This window comes from Falco peregrinus, chromosome 15 (assembly GCF_023634155.1).
Source record: "Falco peregrinus isolate bFalPer1 chromosome 15, bFalPer1.pri, whole genome shotgun sequence".
Taxonomy (NCBI): domain Eukaryota; kingdom Metazoa; phylum Chordata; class Aves; order Falconiformes; family Falconidae; genus Falco; species Falco peregrinus.
The window spans coordinates 5,875,203-5,896,491 of record NC_073735.1 but is presented as its reverse complement, the minus strand read 5'-3'; the positions used below and the strand labels follow the sequence as shown (position 1 = coordinate 5,896,491).

At 42.9% G+C, this 21,289-nt stretch overlaps 1 protein-coding gene across 1 annotated transcript in view; it reads right to left on the bottom strand.

Moving 5' to 3' along the window:
* The window catches only part of CDON (cell adhesion associated, oncogene regulated), a 54,845-nt gene that overhangs the window by 15,095 nt on the left and 18,461 nt on the right, over positions 1–21,289 (bottom strand). The window contains exons 2-13 of the mRNA XM_055819393.1: positions 19,212–19,348; positions 16,781–17,053; positions 15,005–15,151; positions 14,558–14,701; positions 13,834–14,121; positions 12,717–12,986; positions 11,441–11,788; positions 7,216–7,508; positions 5,225–5,399; positions 4,042–4,170; positions 2,196–2,402; positions 1,279–1,460 (exon numbers count right to left, since the gene is read on the bottom strand). Of these exons, the coding sequence (XP_055675368.1) occupies positions 1,279–1,460; positions 2,196–2,402; positions 4,042–4,170; positions 5,225–5,399; positions 7,216–7,508; positions 11,441–11,788; positions 12,717–12,986; positions 13,834–14,121; positions 14,558–14,701; positions 15,005–15,151; positions 16,781–17,053; positions 19,212–19,287 (2,532 nt within the window). The 5' untranslated portion in view covers positions 19,288–19,348. The remainder of the gene's footprint in view (positions 1–1,278; positions 1,461–2,195; positions 2,403–4,041; positions 4,171–5,224; positions 5,400–7,215; positions 7,509–11,440; positions 11,789–12,716; positions 12,987–13,833; positions 14,122–14,557; positions 14,702–15,004; positions 15,152–16,780; positions 17,054–19,211; positions 19,349–21,289) is intronic.

Below are 21,289 nucleotides of genomic sequence, written 5' to 3'. Positions count from 1 at the left end.
CTGAGCTGTCATCACTGAATATCTTATCACTTTGAAATATGTATTATTTTTTTTTAATAAGGTTGTGCAAGCAAGGTGTAGGGGGAGGTTTGCACAGAGGCTCCAACAGAAAGAGGATCATCAGTTGCTGTGGATTTACAGACACGGATAAGATGAGCTCAGTGCCAGTTCTTACAGGGTTGCAGGAGAGTGCTCTGCCATTGAACTCCTCCGAGCAGTTGAAAAAATGAGGGTAGCACAGTGACAAGAGACCGCGCTGGGGCTGACACTTTCCTCCCACATCACTTTCCAAACCATCAATTAGGGTTTGACCATGAACGGTCTGAAACCTCGCGTGATTAATGGAAATGGAAAAGTTAAGATCATTTTCACTTCAGAAAGAGTGAAGGTCACTCTAAAATTCAGCTCGGTAATATTTTACTTTAAGTTATGCAGCCTCCTGAGGAACCAGAGGTTATTTTAAGTTTATTATCCTTAACATCTCTTAAGGCTGAGCTAGCAGAGCAAACTAACACTGGGAATGCTACACGTTAAATCCTCCAAAGTATACTGGGGGTTAGATTTCAAAACAAGAGCAAAGAATTTCTGTGGGTTTCAATAAGGACTTTAAAGTACTTGTTTACAAAAGACGAGGTAACAGGGGAAAGGAAAACGTTCCTCTAACATGAAACCTCTACTTGGATGCGAGGGAAGACGGCGGGTTTCAAACCCAGCGCCCGCTTCCAGCCATCACAGCCTGGATTGACAAAAGCAGCAGGAATTGCAGGAAACGAAGCCAACTCGCTCGCAACTCATGGCACGAACAGGGGTTTGGACAGAGTTAAGCCCACTGGTGCCTCTTGATATATCTGTGCCAAAGCAGGTGGACCAAGGCGGCTGTAGCCTTTCACTGGAGCTGCCAGTTGGGCTTACATCTGGTGTAACCTGAGGAGGTGGTGCACGGCATCCCCAGGGAGCTGGAAGGGGAGAGCGAGGTGGAGGGAAGCTGGGAGACAGCACAGAAGGCAGCAAACGACTGACAGGGCTGCCTCCAAGGAGAAAAAAAGGGTTTGGAAATGGGGGGCAAAGGGCTCAAGGGGCATATGGTCCAGTTCTACCATAAAATCATGAAGTATCTTAGTCCTCTTCTAGGAGCAAGATCATCTCTGAGTCCTGGGGGGAGAGGGGGGAACCACCACTCCCTACTCCGCAATCAGCTCCTAATCCTTGACTTTTAAGAGCCACAGCAGTAAAAACTGGCCTGCAACTGTGAGAAGGAAAGGAGACAGTTATACCTACCGTCCATTTTAACATGATCTGAGTGTCACTGATGGCTTCGGTATAAGCAATGTGAGGTCCCGTGATAGGGCGGTTCGAAAACCGGCTGGTAAATCCAGCTACTTGGTAAGGGCGGGATGCTGCACTGCGTGGGCTCTCCCCGTAATTGTTCACAGCAATCACACGGAACCTATACATTTCTCCTTTTAAGGGAAAAAAGTGAAAGAAAGTAGACGTTGCAGCAAAACAAGTACCAGAAACAGGATTCAAGGAGAGACTAAACAGATTAGGAAGCGCTTTTTGCACAACATCCAATTAGAAAAAACATAGGACTCACTGCCACAGACTAATGTGCACATCAGAAATATAAACAGCTTCTAAAAGTGATGAGGGAAATTCACTCTGGAAAAATCCAAAGGCTATTAACACACAGAGATGGAGATGCCTCCATCAGCTCAGGTATTCTGTAAACCACAAAGTGGTGGGCACCGAGAAGATGCTTCAGAAGACACCTGTCATCATCTGTTCCCCCTACTCTCGCACCCTTAACCCGAGCTTTCAGGCTGGACACTGGAAGAAGTCAGGACAGACGTTTTTCCATTAATGCATTTTTCTCTTTTTGCATTCTGTATGCTTACTGGGACAATTAAGTTAAAAATAGCAATAATACACAACCCTCCTCTACACACAAATAAGTATTAAATTATGGCGGGGTGTTTTTTTTTCCACTTAGAAAGCCAGACATCAACTCAAATTCATGTAACGAGCTCCTATTCCACACAAGAAAAATACGCCTAACCAACCAGAAACAGGATAATCCAAGCAGAAGTTAAAATGAAACAACCGAAGAGTTGCAGCACTCTCAGCAGGAGTGCAGTCATCTAAACACTGACAACAGCAGCAACAGCTGAGGTGAAGAAAAGATCCATTTTTGATACCTGGCTCCAAGTTCCGAACTTCCACAGAGAGCTTGGAAGGAGAAATGTTATCAGCCGCAACTAGCCAGTCACTGTTTCGACCCAGGCGTTTATACTCGACTTTAAAGGCCGTAATGGGGGAGCCGCCGTTTGCTCGTGGTATCCACGTGACATAGACAGATGATTCCGATGCTGTGGAGATCGTGGGTCGGTCGGGAGCTTCTGGAACTGAAATGAGAAATTCAGTTAAAAGAGAATTAGGGTCGGCTGAAACTTTGTTTTCTGCATCAACCGATTAAACGAGTTGCTGATGATTAAATTAGACTTTGTGTATTAACAAGGAGAATCTTAAATCATCCTCTAATAATTACTCCCCTCACTCCTCTGGAAGAGATGCTTGAAGAGCAGAAGACAGAGGAATCAATGACTTTGTCAATATAATCATCAAAAAAGATACGCTGTTGCACTACCCCAACTCATCTCTACACGGAATCAGAAACACATACTAAGTGAACAGGAAAAATATGGTTATCATTTCCAAAAACCCTAAATTCCCCCAGACCCAGCGAGACTTCAACTCATCCACACTAACGAGTGCTGTATTGCCAGAGAAATGAGAACAAAGAGCAAACAAAGCATGCAATAAATTATATACTTACTGAACTCACTTGAAGTTACAGACAGCAGTGGAACAGAGAGAACGGAAAGAGGTGGTGTTAGCAAATCTGGTTATAACCATTCCGACAACCGATGAGAGCTGTAAGGCTTTCCTGAACTAGCTTGTATTCATTCATACGGAGCCCGTCACTGGTGAGAGGAGGAACTGAGCAAGGAACAGCAAGCTGGCAGCTTTGGGGGCACGAAGCCCTACGTGTGTCCCCCTGTGTGGCTTGCATGATGTTTAGCACTGTCACCAGCATGCAACTGCTCAGCTCCTCACTCGCATTATTAAAGCTCTCTGCACACCTTTGGCTGCACCCAAAATTTTAGATACCAAGCCACCTTTGAGCTCTCAGCCCCTGAGTAAATTCACCTGGGTCAGGTCAATGAGTTCAAAGGCTGGGGCGGTAAGAAAAAGGACTATAAACATGCTGTTGTCATGGGAAACCAGGCTAAAAAAAAATAATCACACCTGCTGGGAAGTGGCTGTATCTTCTTTGCCACCAGAAATAAGCCCATCCCTGGGAAGCCACAGGAAAACATTCAAAACAGATATAATCTGTTTTGAGAACTTAAAACTCTGACACAGCCATTTCCCATTTTCCCTCTTCTTCTAGATCTTTCAAGTGAAAGAGAAGAGAAAACCAGAGTATTTAGCAAAAAAGCAACTGCAGGTTTAAAAATGAGCAGCAAGAGCACAGTTTATACCTGAAAATCTTAACTTTTTGAGCACCACACATGCAGCTAATAGAATCCTTGGAAATATTACATGCTCAGTAGATTAGGGCATGCATTTGCTAAATTCCAAGTTTCAAACAGTCCATTAGAGATGCTGAAGTCTCTAAGAAGTGCACCGCCACTTGGTGTCTTAACGTGGCTGTGGAAACCTGAGATATCAAGGCAGGTGCTTAAAATACTAACTCACTGACCGGAAAAAGGTAACCTTTCAGTTAGTCCCAAAGTATGGACGATGATCTTTTACTTTGGAAACACACAGAAGAACAGAAAATCTAGCAGATATCTGACCTCGTTCATAGAGGTCCCACAAGAGAGGAGAAACACCTGTAACAAAGAAGCCAGGGGAACAAACAGGAAAGCCAAGAGGTAATACAAGCACCTAGAGCAGTAATAAACACAAGTTAACTCAGATGAACCTGTTTGCAACACAACTTTTAGGATATGGATTACAAACCATCCATATACTTGCCTCCACTGTGTCGAGACAGGTCTGGAAGGACAACGCCAAAATTATTTGTGCCTTCGTGAACAATGGGATGTTTAGGAATGCCTACCGGTGGAGATGGAGCCTGAGTGTTTTTTGAAGATGATGTTCTTTCTAAGAAATATATGATATACAGTACATCAGCTCAGGGACCGGCCAAGAAAAAGATAGTCATTGCCTCTCACAATATGCTCGCTCCATGAGATCACTCGCCACAGCGCAGGGGACTAAAGCCCTGGCTCCAAATCACAAAGCTAAACAGTCAGGACAGCAATTAGGGAGTTTTGTCAGTGGAAGAGCAGCGGTACCTTCCCCTCTCAGCCCAGGCACACTCATGCTGTGGATAAGGGACTGCTCATCTGCAGTACTGCACTTGGAGGTGATGCCACCAGCTCCTGCCTGGGTTTCAAAGCCCTCTCTCATCACAAAATCACAACAGGTGGTGAACACTGCACACTGAAATCCACAACCAGGGGAAGAGCTTCAACAAAAGTACTATGGAAGCTGTGTTTGGCCACAGCTAGACCCAGGACACTGGACTGAGCGGACTGCTAGCCTGTGGCTGTTTACGTGCATCGTGAATCCATAGATTTCACAAATACGTTACATTTTCAATAATCTTGTCCTTGTACATTAGCATGGAAAATATCTGCTCACATGTTTAAAAGTATAGCCACCAGTGCCCAAGCTTGAAAGAAAAAAACATTGCTTTGATTAGCAATGCTTGTTGCTGTCTGCACGCAACTATCAAAACAGCTGGCTTCTGATCCGCTGAGACATTTTCACGGCAAAGCAAACCAGAAGCTGTTTTGATATATGAAAACTTGATGGTGCAGAGAGTTTTTTTTGCGATATTCTGAAAAACCTGAAAAAGGACAGGCTGCTCCCCGACTTAGCTCCTTTAAGCAAGTGGGATCTTACAGCGTAAGTCTTAATAATCATCCCCAAAATAATATTATCGAGCTTTTAATAGCTTCTAATTACCACCAACCCTGGTAATGCACAGGAAAGTCTGGCCTACAGCTATTTTAGCTATTAGAGGCTGCTCTTCAGCAACTAAATTGCAGAACGTTTCACATATGGCTTAGCAGACAACATACAGTTGACGTAACTTAAATAAATGTCCTCTCAAAAGCCTAGGACACAGAGAACATTGTGTTGCACCTACCTTTGCTGGTGCGAAATGTCAGCATGGCAGGCTGGCCTTCACCAGCGGCACTCCTCGCCACCATTAAAACTTCATAGAGGCTGGAAGGCTCCAGCTCGGTGAGCCGCAGCTCGTTCTCACTGCCAGGGACACGCACCGTGTGCCAGCTTCCCACTGTACCGACACTGTCGTCCAGCTGCACAGGACAGGGAGGGAAAGCTCAGCATCAGTAGTGAATTCATGGAATCCCATGTAATGCTCAAATACCTCAGCACTTTCACACGCAAGCGTGGCCAGAGGACTTCTGCCACATGCCAGAGCTCCTTATGTTTTCCTGTATTGTCTCCAAGCGCTTCTGCCACAACTCAACACTTTCGCAACTACCTTCACAGCCCTCCTTCAATAAATTTGACTTACTTTCCCCCTCTCTAAACAGATGCACGCACCGGTCATCTTCACTTGTGGCTACAACCAGCAAAAGATCAAATGATTTTAAAGACTTCCATCAGCCTTTAGCTGGCAATGTGTGCGACGTTAAGGGGCTGGACCCAACACCCTAACGAGAAAGATATGTTCCCTGAACTATCCCAGCTTTTCCTGTACTTAAGCATTTTAAAATATTTATTGGCTAAAATGGGCAACAAAAAGTATGTCCTAGTTACTTCTTGAGGCTGGAAAAAAGAAGCCAGCAGGGAGACCAAAGATTTGGGGTTTTTTATTAATGCATGTTTGCTTTTTTTTTTTCCTCCTCCTTTAAAAAAAAAAAAAAAACCACCAAAACTTTTAAATTTAACAGTGAAAGCACCAACTCCATTTAAAAAAGAAGATTCAGGGTAGTCTCTTAATGCTTGACCTTCGCAGGAAAACATTACCCCAAATCCCAAAGGAAAAGACAAAGATTCTACCAAAAATAAACTACTAAACAATATAAGACTTTAATAAAACATGGAAGGCAGATCTAAATGCCACAGATTATCAAAGATTATGCCAGAGGTCTTTGTTCCAGTATTTTCTTCTGAAGTGACCACTCTTAAGGCTTTTATTCCCCTAACTTTTTTGTTCCCCCCCATCTTTAAAAGAGGGAAATCAATAAAATAATTTAATGACACAAAGAGACCACCACCCTAAAAAAAAAAAAACCATGGTAAACTCCCTACTGAGAAACACGAGTGAGCACAGTTAAGGTGGAAAGGGTTGTTATGAGTGAAGGGGTAAGCATCAAAAAGGTCAAAGTAGCATTCAGAGCTTTCAGTGCTTATGTGAACCAACCACCTTTGGATGAGAAATTGTATCAACAGACTTTGGCACTGGGTTTTCAGGAACTAACAGGTCAAAATTCTAAGCATTCGCTCCAGGCTAAGACAAGATCAGGATGTAGAGGATTACAAAGCTTATGAAAAATAAACCAAACAACTTTGCCACGCAGAAAACTGTTTGCTTGGAAGAACAGGCGCAGGCATTGCTTGGTTCTCATTTTAATCAAAAGAGCACACCGTTGAAACACCATTTTTAAGGACAGTCTCTGCTTTGGAAGTTTTAGTTCAACTTCGTATTTGGTAACTTCAATTTAATAGTGTCTCTTTGGGATGCAGAGGAGCAAGCTTGTTGACATACTAAGCTAACGCCTGGCTTCCCTTCTGATCTCAAGTGTACCCACCAGATTCAAGCTTGCTCAGACAAATGGATTTTTAACATCGCCGAAGTTGCATACAATATGCCCCGGAGCCTCATTCCGCATAGACCCTAATGACACAGTAAAGGAAATGAAAGCTTGGGCGCTGCTGAATAAATCTTGCTTAAAACTAGACAGAACAGCCTCCTTGCGACAACTTCAGTCACCCCTAAAACGAGCTGCCTGCGTGGCCACGGTAACATTGTAGTTTAACTATATTCTATATTCTCTCTGGCCTGACACCACATTCTTGTTAACGCCAGCACTGCAACAATCACTGGTTCCTTGAGAAAATCCATCTGCCGTAGCGCACAGCTTTGATGCAATGGAGGAACGTTACCTTGCGGTATTTGACAAAGTAGGCATTGATGGGCAAGCCCCCATCCCGCCCCGAACGCCACACCAGGTTGTATATGTCTGGCTTCAGTGTCTGCGGGGGGCTGAGGATGATGGGGGCCTCGGGGGGAGCAGCTATATTCGAGGCTTTTTCCGTTGCAGCTGCTTCCAAATGCAATTTTGTTGGAGGCGAGCTTGAAAACGCTGTTTCTGCACCAAAATCACCCTCACTTTCATCGCTCTGGGCAATCTCCACGGGAGCCATTTCTTCTGCTTTCGTGCCAGTTTCGAAAGGAACTGTAAAGGGAGGACTCTGGTTACATCTTCAGGATGACGTATGTTTGCCCTGCAGAGTGGACACTAAATCATTTAGGAGTGTCATTTCCAAACAAGCCCTGCTGCAAAAAGCCAGTTAAGAGATGCCCGCGCAGACCTGAGCCTGGTGCCAAGCTGCACGCTCGCACGCCAGCTATTTTTTCAGGGCAGCACAGTGGGTTTTGGTTTGTTTCTTGGTTGTTTCCCCCCCACCCCACCCCCAAAAGCAGCAAAGAGAGAAAACCTGAAAGGCAACATCTTTAGGCATGGTTTGACTAGTGTCTCCAATAAATTAAGTAGTGGCAATGCATGTTAAAAGAGAAAAATAAAATAGCTACACTTGTGACACAAACTGAGTAATTTTAAATTAATCACAGTTGTACAAGGAACTTTTCATGGCCTGAACTGGCGTGCACACAAGACGACATTCTCCTACCTCAGTTTCTGAGGTTTTAGCTGTAATTTTGATCAGCTTTGAAAGTTGCACAACTCTACTACTTCATCTGAAAATTTATACTGAGAATAAACTCAGTTTACAGACATCTAACATGCAATTTAATACCAACGCTTTTCTAGAAATCCTCCTCCAGCCTCCTTCATCCTATTTACTTTTCCTAGTATAAAAAAAAAAATCATATATATGTAATATCAGTAGTTTGAAAGAAGCTGCGAGACAAAACAAAGCACTGTTCTGCTGATGCAGGGTTTGCCAGCATTCCAGGCAGGAAAGGGGTGGCAGGTTGGACATCTGAGATTGTCCAGGACAAGTAAATGTCAGTACTCAAAATGAGAACGTTTGGGAACCAGTGCAGCTCCTCAAGGTTGCATGCTGCAGCACCAAGACTGCCAGATGTTCTTAGCCCTGTCCATCCTTTCAGATTAGTGTAGGTTTATGTTATGTGCCAGGGTCTGGAAGGGGAAGGGAATGAAGGGAACTTGGTTTACAAAACAAACAAATTCCTTGGTAATGTAAAGCCTAGGCAGTGTTAGCCTGGCTGACTCAGATTCCTCCAAACCTCCATTAAAATACCAGCAGCAAGTGTGGCTGCTATTTTTGGCCACTTTTTAAAAAGCTGGGAAGGAAAGTTCTCTTTTCAAATTGAAGACACGCTCTCAGCAAGCATTCCTTGTTTGTTTCTTCCTATTTATTTAGCAATGCCACAAAATTTGGAGACAGGAAGAAGGGAACAACGCAGGGAGGGCGTCCCCAAAGCCAGATGGAGTTTTGCTTAAAATGTCAGACGCCCCCAGAACAATCTCCAAGCAAAAGGGTATCTACGACTGTCAGCGAAGCAGCGGGAAAGGGATGCACCGCCGCGTGTTAATATTGGAAACAAATGCCATATCCACTGCAGTGGGCCTTCTGCCTCCTCCATTGTGGTGGACCCAGAGGATTTGTGGGTGGGCACAGGACGGTTTGACGCCTGCTGGCATGGGGAAACGGACTCTTGCGCGTGGAGAATGAGTTGTGGTTTAGGCTGGTGACAGGAGACCTGCAGTCATTGCCGTGTTTATTGCTGCGAGAGGGGAGTCATCAAGAACTGGCAAGTAGTTTGTATTTTTTTTCCTTTGGAAAACAACCCCCGGGTAACAATTTCCATTAAGCAATACGGATCTAAGCTCTTTTTGCTTAAGTTTCTCGCATAATTGCTACCCATATAAACCAACACACCAGACTTCTCTTTGCTGCTGTGTCATTATGCAACTTTTTTTGGCTGGTGCTTGTAGTACCATCTCTTTCCCTTTAGCCACTGAGACTTAACTCCTCTTCCTTCGATTCCCAGCCCCACTGTGAAACACGAGCGGCACCAAGCTGGGTCAGATGTATGGCTGTACGTGCCCAAAATCCTGTCTCCAACAGCAACCAGAGAAGGACCAAACATCCCAAATTCAGGCACTGAAAGAATGTATTCATAGCTTTTACGTGCATTCTCCATAATCCCCAGTACTTTACAGCTCACTGTTGTGTCTCCCCTTCAGCTGCCTCATTTTGAAGGTAAAGAGCCCTCACCTTTCCAGCGTCTCCTCATGCAGAACCCATTCCACACCCCTCTGAACCCATCTGCTGCGTTTCAAGCACATGCTTGTTCTTCTACACCCTTCTTGAAACAGGGGTGCAAACACAGAAGCAGATTTCAACCCTCTGGCATGCCCTGGGGAAGCAGAGCAACTTTTGTATTTTGCCTCCGCTATGCAAACAGATCGCATTCCCAGGCATTGCTTTCCTGCTTCTCAAACAACCAGAGGATCCTGCCTCCTCATGAGCTCTCCGAAAACCTTAGCAAAGGCTGGGAAAGCACTCTGGAAATCTGAACACAGCAGATCAGTGAAGTCACCCATGCCTGGCAAGTCTTTCAAATCACCCTAAGACTGCTCAGAGGTGCCTGGCTTCTATAAATGACAGCTTCAGCCTGCTCTCGACTGTATCACCTACTTACAATAAATGCTGCTCTTTTTTTTTCCTGTTTTATACTAACCTGCCTGCTATTCAGACTTCCTGGAGTGCGTTTTTCTCCTTCATTTCCATTAGATGAAGTTATTTCGGAGAATTAACCCTGTGTTTAGTAACTCTGGGAAGGTACTGCCGTGCATGCAACCACCACAACTGCCTAAAAAAGCCTTAAAATAAGCGCCATGGGTATAGGATCCTAAGGCTATCATTTTACATTTTGGTGGTTTCTCACTATGATGGCAGCTTAAGTTGCCCTGCTTGCTTTTAAGACCATGCAATGAATCATGTCGTGGAACAGATCCAGCCAAAAAAAAGAAAAAAAAAAAGAAAAAGAGACATTTTTCAGCCAAGTAAGTTCTCTTACTGTGTGCTTGCACAAGGCAAATTACAGGAACAAGCTGCTGAGGCTAAGAGTTGCTTAAGTTGATCCTACTCCCAAAGAAATGCACTGGAATCACTGCTTAAGTCATTCAGGTGCTTTGGAAGTGTTACCTGGCACAAATTGTTCATTAAAACGTTTAAATGTTTGAGCATGTCTTTTGGCATGGTTGAGAACTGTTCTAAAACCTTAACAGCTCCCAGAAACTACTTACGGACTTTTATATCAAAACCAAATGCCTTAACCACCCTCTGCACCATAATCAGCAGCTAGTACAACTTAGAAACCGATAAAAGTTAATAAACAAAACATTAAAATTGAACTTACTACCATAAAATTCTGAGGCAAAGCAGTGGGATGTTTTTTTGTTTGACACAGACCAAATTCTAGGATGATAATTTAGTTTTGTTTCCACTCAGCAAGGTCCAACAATAACTTATTTATAAAACTATACGATGGGATCACTTTCTTGAGGTTTCTTCTTTCTTTCTTCCTCTAAGAGAAGATTTAAGCACCTTTTCCTATTATTTACATGAGTTTAAACTCTAACTGGTGGTAACAAAGAACTTTAAATATGGGGCCACTTACTAAATTCCACTGACCATAAATCTCGCGGACATTCAGCTAAATTTACTACGGCAAGATGCTGAAAGAGCCGAGAAACTTAAAGTCACTTCATGTAATTGAAAATCTGTATCTTGGTTCTTGCGAAGGGAACCTGGGGGAGTTTAAACCTGTTAATAGCACGTAATATTCCAGTGTGGAAAAAGGAAATCTCTCCTTCCCATCTTGCTTTTATACTAGAAGAACTGTCTTTTCCTAGAAGCAGTATCAAGAAATTAAAAAAAAAAGCCATCTTTATATAGGTTTTATCACATATAAGAATGCTAAGTCCATGTCACAGACAGGTGTTTCTCCTCTGCCTAAGGTGGAAGGGAGAAACTGGTCTACAAAGCCAGCTTAGACTTGTCGGTTTTGTTTCCCCAGGATACCCACACTACCTACCAGCTGTTAACTTCTTACTTTGAGGCATTTCTCACCTAAATCAGGGAGCCAAGTGTGCAATTTTGCATTCAAGCTTACCAACTGTAAGGAAGGCTTTAGACACCACGGAGCCGTGCTCGTTGATGGCTTCACACGTGTACTCCCCGGCACGCTCAGGAGTCACGTTCCTAACGTGCAAGGAGCTCCAGCCCGCTTGAGACACAGAGAAGTAGGTGGGCTCCGCCACGGCGCTGCCCAGCACTGCTTGAGGAGGTTTCTGCGGTTTTGAGTGAAGCACCTGGGAAGGGTGGCTGGTCATAAGTCCTCTGCTGTCGTACCAACGGATGATGGGAACAGGTAGGCCAGTGGCATTGCAAGACAGTGTAACATCCCCACCATCTATCACAGTGATGCTTGCTGGTGAAGAGACTATAACCGGTCTAGAGCCTTTGCCGAGGGGGGGAACACAAAAAAACCCAACGCATTAATTTGGCTAAGGAATATGACACGCCAGAATGAGTCAATACATTAAAAAAACAAAAGTCACGCATGCTTCTTTTAACTACTCTAGTTATTTCTTCTCTAGACAGCCTCTCCAGACCCCCTTTCCAGACTGAAGAGATCAGCTGAGACTTATGCTTAGAGAAGACTGATAGAAAACTACACTCAAACCACACTTCAAAATTTTCTAAATAATGAAGACCATCAATGAGGAATGCAGCGCAGGCAAGACTGGCTTAGTCCACTCCACAGACAAGCAGGTCACAAAGTATCTGCTCAGCCAGTCTCTGTGTAGCTCCCACCAACCTTCATAGGTACAGAGCGGGTCAAAAGCTTCAACTGCACATGACAGGGAGAGAAGAGGAGCAGCAACAGTCTTGCCAACATCCTGTACTTGCAGAAACCAAGGTCTCCAAGTATTAGAAGGTACCTTAGACTGAAGAGTGATCAAAAAGACTATTTGTAGCTGTTAATGTGATACAGGGGAAGTGGGCAACCCCAGCTCTGATGTTCATTTTGTAAACTTGAAGATAAGGAATGGGCATAATTACTCATCGGCCAATACTCCTAAGAATACCAGTTCATCCAGCACAACAGCCCCCTGATTCTATTTAAGAATGTCATGTCAGATTCAGTCATAAACTGATTTAATTGCAGCCGGTAATCTAGGGTTTAAGTATGAAGTAACCACGCTGCCCCAGAAATGCCTACAGCTCTTAACATTCAACTGAAAGCACCTTCTTTGTAAGACTTGCTAGAAACAGTGGTCAGAAACACATCAATATACAATCTAGGGGGGGGGGGGAACAAACAGGAATAAAGCTTAAAGCACAACTGTTTAATTTGAGTTCTTGAGGGCTGCAAGTGCTCCTACCTGGCTGGACACGAAGTCTGCCAGTAGACTCCCCAAATCCAACCCCATTGTCAGCTATACACTGGTACAACCCAGAGTCCTCTTGGGTGACGTTGGAGATCTGCAGACCGTTCCCTGTCAGCAGATGTCGTGGGGAGACGCGGACGGGAGCTGCGTCGTGGAGCCAGGTGACAGTCGGAGCAGGGCTTCCACGAACATCGCACCAGAAATGCACAGTCACTCCAGTGGCCACGGTTTCATCTTGCAGTCCCTTGGAGATCAAGGCAGGTTCTATAAAGGGAAATAATTTCACATAAACCACCGTATGTTGATCTTGGCCTAAGTCCTGAAGAAAACCCTGTGAAATGTTACACAAACTTATTGCATACAAAGGCTAAGCAAGCACCACGCAGCTCTAGTTCTACTCAGCCTAGAGCTGGTTTTCCCCACTCTTGCTTATTTTCATGGTCTCTCCCTTCTTTTCTGAACGTTCACATTTGCATTAATACTGTAATTAAAACATCTGTATTTTCAAAATAATTCTTTAGTAGCATCCCCATAACAAAAGGCGTACTGTGTGTCAACAACCTGTTTTCTGAGTTACTCTAATGTATGCATTTCAAAAACCAAACAGAACAGTCATGGATGCAAAAAAACTCAAACAGGAAAACCTGCTACAAAGGAAAGGGGAGATTCAGAATGACTTGCAGCCACGCAAAAGAGGCCAAATATATTCCTTTTGCTTTAGTTTTTGTCCTCATCCAAACATATCACCTCTCCTCGCCAGCCTTTTGCTTACATACAGCCTCTAAAGAGAAACATCTGATCTCTGGCACATCACTGACATTGTATCCCATGTACACTTGGCACTCTGGAGAACAATAAATAGATCAGCTCTTCCCTCGGAGTTTGTTATCCTTTACTGTTTAGTTATTTCAGACTGCAAAGGATGTGAAGAGATAAATAGTTATGGATTTTAACTTGGGAGAGATGAGATACGGTTGTTATGAGCGTACCTTTATTTTAATATGCTTAGGTTGAGAAAGAATGTCAGGCTATTTGTAACGGGATGCCAAGACCAGCAAGCATACAAAGCAAACGTTCAATGCCTGGCTGTGAAAATTTCTTTATTTCTTACCAAGTATAGTAAGTGAATAGTTAGCGTATTTCACTACTCCAAATTCATTTCCCACCATGCAGGAGTAATTTCCAGAGTCCGATGCCTCAAGCCTGTCTGTCACCAGATGAGAGTGCAGCAGTTTCCACCTGCCTTTGCTTAGCACATCCCGGCCGTCTTTAACCCAGCGGACAGAGGACGGAGGCAACCCACTGACAATACATTCTAGCATCAGAGAGCTGTGTTGGGGCACTGCCAGGCTCTGTGGTACCAGGGGGTGAAGTATGTGGAAGCTACCTGAGGAAGAGCCTGGAAGAAATGAGACAAGGCTTATCACAAACCAGTCCTTTAAACCACACTCTCCCATCCCGTCCTCCAGTCCTGAGGTTTGCCATGTTGCTCAGACACAGCTGCTTATACTTAGGACTAAGTATGATGCTGTAATGCTCTCTTCCAGAAGTCTTTCTCCAAAATCAGTCTGGCAGCTGAAGTATTAGCAGTATCCCCTTTTCAAGGGCTAAGTGCTCTGTCTTCTTGGGATTTGAAAAGCAGTCATGCTGCTCCTCCACAGTAAGGAGAAATAAGAACTGAATGTGCAAATAATGCAGAACAGATTCTACCTAACACAGTATTTGAGACCAGTGGGTATTTATGCTGAAATGCCCATGCTAAAAATCTTAGGGATGTTATTTATTCTGTTCGAGATTTATTAATACAATTCTGGAAAGCTGAACTGAATACTCACGTGTGACTATGAGCTTACGTCCGGTGAGTTCTATTCTGAGATCGTGAGTAACTGGGTTGTATGCTGCACATTTATAGGATCCTTTGTCTTCTAAAGATACATTCAAAATCTGCAGGTTTCCAGATGGAAGAATTAGGTAGTTGTCTGAACAAGTGGGAAAGGAAAAAATTATATTTAGCTTAAGTTTCAAAAAAAAGACTTCCTTTAATATTTTTTGTATTTAAATAACATGTCAGATATATCAGTTTATTCTAGATGTAGGATCACAAAGAAATCATGCTGCTACACAAAGGATATTAATTTACAAAGTAGATTTAGATACAATGATTAACGCAGGAAGTTGTGCAAGTTTCTGGGGGCTTTTCCTTTAAGATCTAAGGAAAAAAAAAAAAAAACAGGCAAGCTTTGTTGGATATTTATATTGCTGACCAGTGGCATAAATCTCACCTGTTGATTGTTCCAGCCATTTTCCCTGCACTTGAAAGCGAACCTGTGCTTTAGGGTTACTATCTGGCACCTTGCACCCAATGAAAGCTGTGCCTCCTTCCTCTGCTGCGACAACAGGTTTCACCGACATATCAAAATTAGCTAAACCTAGAAGAGAATCAGTAAAAGGTTAAGAGCAGTCACAGCTTGGGAAAGAGGAAAGGCAGTAAGTAAATTCAGTATTTGTGTTTAAAATATTGCTGGTTTCAAGCTGATTATTTTCTCTGGTGCAGCATTTGGACATTCATATCAACAGGCATGGTCTTTCCTGCACCCTGTAGCAGCACAAACCCTCCTGTGTACGTATGCTTCCTTACTACAGGACGGGCCAGCTTTTACATGGGAACAGCGAGGGGAAAAAAAATAAAAAAAAAAATAGTTCCTACATTCCCTCAACCGCTCCAGGAAAACCAAGCAGAGATATTGGAAAGACTGCAGTGCTACTCACAGGCTCTGAAGCCACTACAGAAGACAATTTACACTAGCAGCGGGAAGCCTGTCCGTAAGAAACATGAAATTGTCTTTCTGTGATTATAGTTAACACAACACCAAGTACAGCAGCACCTCCCACTCGCTGCCTGTGCGATGAGGCAAGCAGAAAGCCTCAACAGCTAACAGCATAGTCTCATTTGCTACTAAATTCTCAAAAGGAGGAGCAAAGTGTGAAAGCTGCTCTTCTACTACCTTCCCTTTCAAAGCATCTTCCAGGTTGTGAAGTTTTTCTATGTTAGCCACCCTTAGAGCTCTCTTGAGAAGGTCCTGCTATGGGTCAGTACTTTACCAAAACACTTACTTCTCTCACTTATAAGAAATTTTCCTCCCAGGAGGATTTTGGACATGCTTCATAGATAAGGTACCCTTATAGAGAAATCACTCAAATCCTGCTTGACAAAGGCCCGATTCAGACGGCCCGGCAATCCCAAACAGACAAATCACATTCACGAAGGAATATTATATTCCCATTCTCAGCACCACATTGTCCTTTCCATGTGGAAACCATTGCCTTTCCTCTTCTAAAGTCCTTTAAGATCAAATAATTTACAGATCAAGCACCAAGGTACAGACTGATTAGAAGAACCAGTGCAACTGAGAAAAGGGTAATTGTTCCTAAAAGGACAGAAGACTGTCCTCACCTGGAGAGCATCTATTAGTTTTGACAAAATACAATGCTACAAGTGAAAAGGAAAATTTGCAGCTGCAACTTATTTCCCAGGCAACGATTCCCACTCATTTCACCTCAACTCCCAAGCACACTTCCACAACAGCATGGCAGCTCAGTTGCTCTTTCAAGATCCTTTTTGAAGGGAAGCTTTTGGGTGCCTTGTACTTTCAGGTCAATTTATTGACATTATATTAATTTCATTGAATAGTATTTGTATTTGCTGGAAAGGACTCTTGAGGTCCTTCAGCTCAAAATGAGGCTATCGCCAACACTAAATTCATCAGATGTGGGTTTGCCTAGTGGAATCTTCAAAAGCCTCCAAGGCGAGGATCCACAAGCACTCTGGGGAATCTGTTCCAGGGCTGCATCACCTGACAGGTCTTGGATGACACAGGGAACAGAAATTGGTGAAAAGTGCGCAACTGACCATATACTAAGTACTGGCTGGCAAAAAAAACAACCAAACACCTTGAAACTAGTTGTTTGCTAAGAGTCAAAGAAAAACAAACCACACAAACCAGTAGAGGTCTATATAATTTGCAAGGAGCGAGGAATATAAAGAAAAATGAACTTACGGCCTATAGATACCATCGCAGGCCTGCTCACAACAGCACCCACGCTGCTGTTAGCAACACACTGATAGCGACCGGACGTTGACAGGCTGAGGGAGACGATTGTCAAAGATCCTGACTGGATTTCCACTTCTCCAACCTTGCTTTCCAGAGGCTCCCCATTAAACAGCCAAGAAAGGCGAGCCATGGAGGGCTCAGCAGAACAGTGGAGTTGTACAGGCCCACCAGACTTCTGGACAGCAGACAAGGGCTCAGAAATAAAACGGGGAGTTAAACCTGAAAGGAAAAAAAATATATATTTTTTTTTTTTCAGCTAGTGAACAGCATTTTCCATAAACAAGTGGTAAGATTCATGATGCATTGACTGGTGTGAAAGACTATGATCTGCATTATAGCAACGCTCTCTCCCAAGGTTCCTGCCACTGTTCACAGACCTGGCAAACTTCTGATGGAAGAAGGTTAAATACTGCTGAAAGACTATTCAGATCTAACACAGACAAAGAGTCAGTCTCTAAACTCCCAAGTTGCTAGTGATACTCAAGCAGGTGTTGCCTTTTCCTCTGCAAGAACAACACACAACAGATTCCCACTTGCTCCCAAACACCGGGGAAAATGTCAAGATTCAAACCCCACAAAGAGAGTAACAGTAATTAAATGAAGGTAGGTTCAGCGTACAAGAAGGGTGAGATAGGTCCCCAAGTGTACACAAAGCAAAGGCATCACGCTTGCTGGGGCTAGCAAAAAACACAAACCCACTAGATTTATTCGGAGTGAAACAGCACCCATCACCTGAAGAGATGGAGTACAGTAACAAGCAGCTGTATCTGATCCATCCCATATGAAGCTGGCCTGGATGTGACTTGTAAAATTTTAGAAATGGTAGCAGCCTGCCAGGTATTTATGCGGAACAGTCTCAGAGTCTGCAGAACTAATTAAAAATAGCAGGGTGAAAAAAAAAAAAGCTGGATGAACAGCAAAGGCTCTTGTTAATTCCAAATACATGGACTTCATCAGGACGAGAATGATGAATTGGGTATCCATTATCTTTACTGAGTAAAGATGAACAGAAACAGGAAAAGCTGCTAATAAATAAAAGGTTCAGTTCCACAAAACTTGGTTATAAGAATCCATTTATTTGCCAGAAGAAAATTCCTGCTTGTTTGAGGAGATTTTTTCCTATTCTGGCCAATGAAACACTGGCAATTATTTCCATTTGTTTTCTATGGAATTCTCTGCTAAAGACTTTGTATGAAGTGGTCAAGCAAAAGGTCATCAACAACAATAACTCCTATTTGGTTAGAAATACGGGGGAAAAATAATTAAAAGATAGACACAGCGGCATGTGAAAACAATTCCTGGTTTGTAATTCCAGATAGTACAGGTCAAGATGATATTAAATGACATGCAAGTAAGAGACTGTTTTCTTGTAGGTGGGGCCCTCAGCTCATGTTTTTCTTCTAAAGTCAGTCCATCCAAGCTCTGTTTATGAGTTTCAGATGAGAAACTGTGCATTTTTAACAGAAACATAAACTATCTGCATAAACATAAAATAAAACTGGAAATTAAAGTGTGGCTTCACTTAACAAAAAAGATGAAATCCATAAAAATGGTATCCAAGCATTTCACAGGACTCCAGATGTCCATTTTTAGCTTTTAATTAGAAAACTGTTTTTCCTATTAGTTCAGTTTGCATTTCCAAGGATAAGAGAAAAGCAGTGACCTTTTTAGCTTGCTAGCCACCAATTGCTATGGAATTGCACTGTTACTTTCATCTTTGCCCCTGTCCTTGCTCTTGACACCAACACTGTGGGCTCAGTGCAAAAGTCAAAATTGGTAGCAGTGACCCTGCAGCTGGAATTTATCTCCTATGACTGCTTGAAAAATAAAATTTATCCCATTTGCTTATAACTATTAGCTATGAAGTGCTAAAAGTAGTAAAAGCTTCTTTTTTGTGTGGTTACGTTAAGACAAGCTGACTACACAGAGCAGATGTGTCAATTAAAACCATCCCTCTTCTTTTTTTAACACAAGAGCTGTTCCAACTGCAGCCATACATCAGCATTTGTGTTTCAAAGATCTGATTCCCCTTTCCCCCTGCAAATTTCAAACCCCTCCCAACCCCATGGGAACACAAGATGCACTGTACGCAGCAAAATCGGGATCCAGCTAAGTCCACGGAGATCCCAAAGAACAAGCCTACGTAAATGAGAGTCTTCCACATTCTAGCACTTGTTTTGAGCCAACTTTTCAAAAGCAGTCACATATTCAGCTCAAGATTGTGTTTAAGTGCTCCATGCTTCCTTAAAAGCACATTATCAATAACATGCATTAGGGTTGGGCACTTTGAAACGCATTTCAAATTGCTGCTCATTCAGAAGAATGGGCTCAACTTCCAAAACCTCCAAGCAAGTCATCTCAGCTGAGAAGGCCTTACCTGAACTCGTGGCAGAGATGAGACCCACGGCAGTGATGAAGAGCAGTGCCTGTAAGAGTCCAGGAGCTGGATGCATAGCGCCAGATTACAAAAGTTGAAAGCACGAAGCTCCAGACTAAAATGAGGCACGGAAACAGCTACAAAACAAACAAACAGATGTCTACTGTAAGTTTCAGGAGTTAGTCTTTTAACTCTCTTACAACAAAGTGGGGTTTCAAAAAAAGCACAACCAGGAAACAGCCAATATTCTTTGCAATATAGAAACCATGTGTAAAAATGAGTTAGAAGTTGAACTTAACTATGTTTCCAAGTACTATCCTTAATATAAGATTTTTTTCCACAGCTGGAGTATGAGGCATCCGCACTGAACCATACTGCCTTGATAAATCAGACTACTTTCCAACCAGCGGAATTGAAGTCCAAAGTAAACAGCTTATCTATTGGAGATAATATTGTTTGCAAACAATAATCATTTGACCATCTATCACCAGGCCACGCTTGTTTTACAAATTATTATGGATCTACACACTGCGATGCAGCTACCACTCGTAATTGCTCTAAAACTGCTTACTGAGACGTGTCATCTGCTTGCTCCTTCTAGCGTGCTTCACAGACAAACGATGGCAAATGTCTACTGAAAAAAACCCACCAGTATTAGTCTTTTTCTCATTTATATTCCCAAAGCAATACTGCTTTCTCATGTATACTTCTGAGGCATCCACTATATGCACTTTTATCTACAAGGCTGATTCTACACGAAGCCAGTCCTTTCCTTCATTGTATCACACCTGACCATTCGGCTATATAAGATCTCACTTTCATCACCAGCAAAATACAAGCTAAATCAAGAAACCAGCAGCTTAACTTCTATGAGGTGAGTCTCTAAAACTGTTTCCAACACTCAGTCTCCATCAAATGTTCTCTTCTCCAAGAAAAAAAAAAATAAATCTGCAGCTGTCGTTCACTTAAGTTTTCTATTTTACTTGTGTAATATTATGATGAATAAGATTTGAGTTCATTTAGCACAGTTACTTCATTTATCAGCCCAGCCATACAATTTCACTGCTGATAACACTCAACATATATTTCAAACATCTCATATATCAGACATGTATATAAACACGTATCTAACACACATACAATAACTAGGAGTTCTACTGGCAGCACACAGAACAAGTGCAACAATGCATAATTCACAGAAATAAGTCCCGGTTTATTGAGCGCTCGCAGGGCTGTCTGCTTTCCAAGAGGCCGGATCCAGGTATCAACAGCAAAATTATTTGCATGGTTTATTTAAAAATAACAGTATTTTATCATCGCAACATCACTGTAAAATATATATGCAAAACAAGCAACAGGAGAAGACTCCAATAATAATAAAAGAATCACTGTAGATTTTACAGAGCCATTTGCTTACTGCTCCTTCTCCCTGCAAATTGCACTCCAGGCTTATAATGACAGCTTGGGAAGGCTGAAAGAAACGCTGTCAAGTCCTGCTCCCATTTCTGAGCAGCTTTATCTGATGCGGCAAATTTATTTCAGCTGTTCGGAAGACCCAACGCCCAGGCTGGCTCCCCAACAAGAGCCGGGGCTGTTTTGGTAAGGCGCAGATGGCAGAAGAGATCAGCTGCGCAGAACGCGTTTTGGTTTATTTGAATTCTCACTCGGTTCAAGGGCAGGAGAGCCGCTCCACCAGCAAGAGCAGGACAAAGTAAACACCCAGAGAACTTGTTAACATCAAACACTTTGCTGAAGAGGGGTGGGGGGCAATGTTGCTTTTTGCCAAATCTTCCCTCAACTATTTATTTATGAAAAGCAATGAAACGTATATTCTGGGTCAACTTTAACCCCAGCACATGGAGCTACTGGGTTATTCTGCAGCTGTCTTTTTAAACAAGGCCAACTCATTATCTTTAACTAAACTTTATCTTTGGAGATCTACTTTATCCAGTCTCTGATTTCCCTCTGTTTATCTTTCCCTTTACATGTTCCTAGCTGCCAGTGTCAACAGCTACTCCTCTTTTGACCTACCAGTTTGGCTTTCGCAAGCTTGCGGAGTGGTAAGATCAACTGTAAAG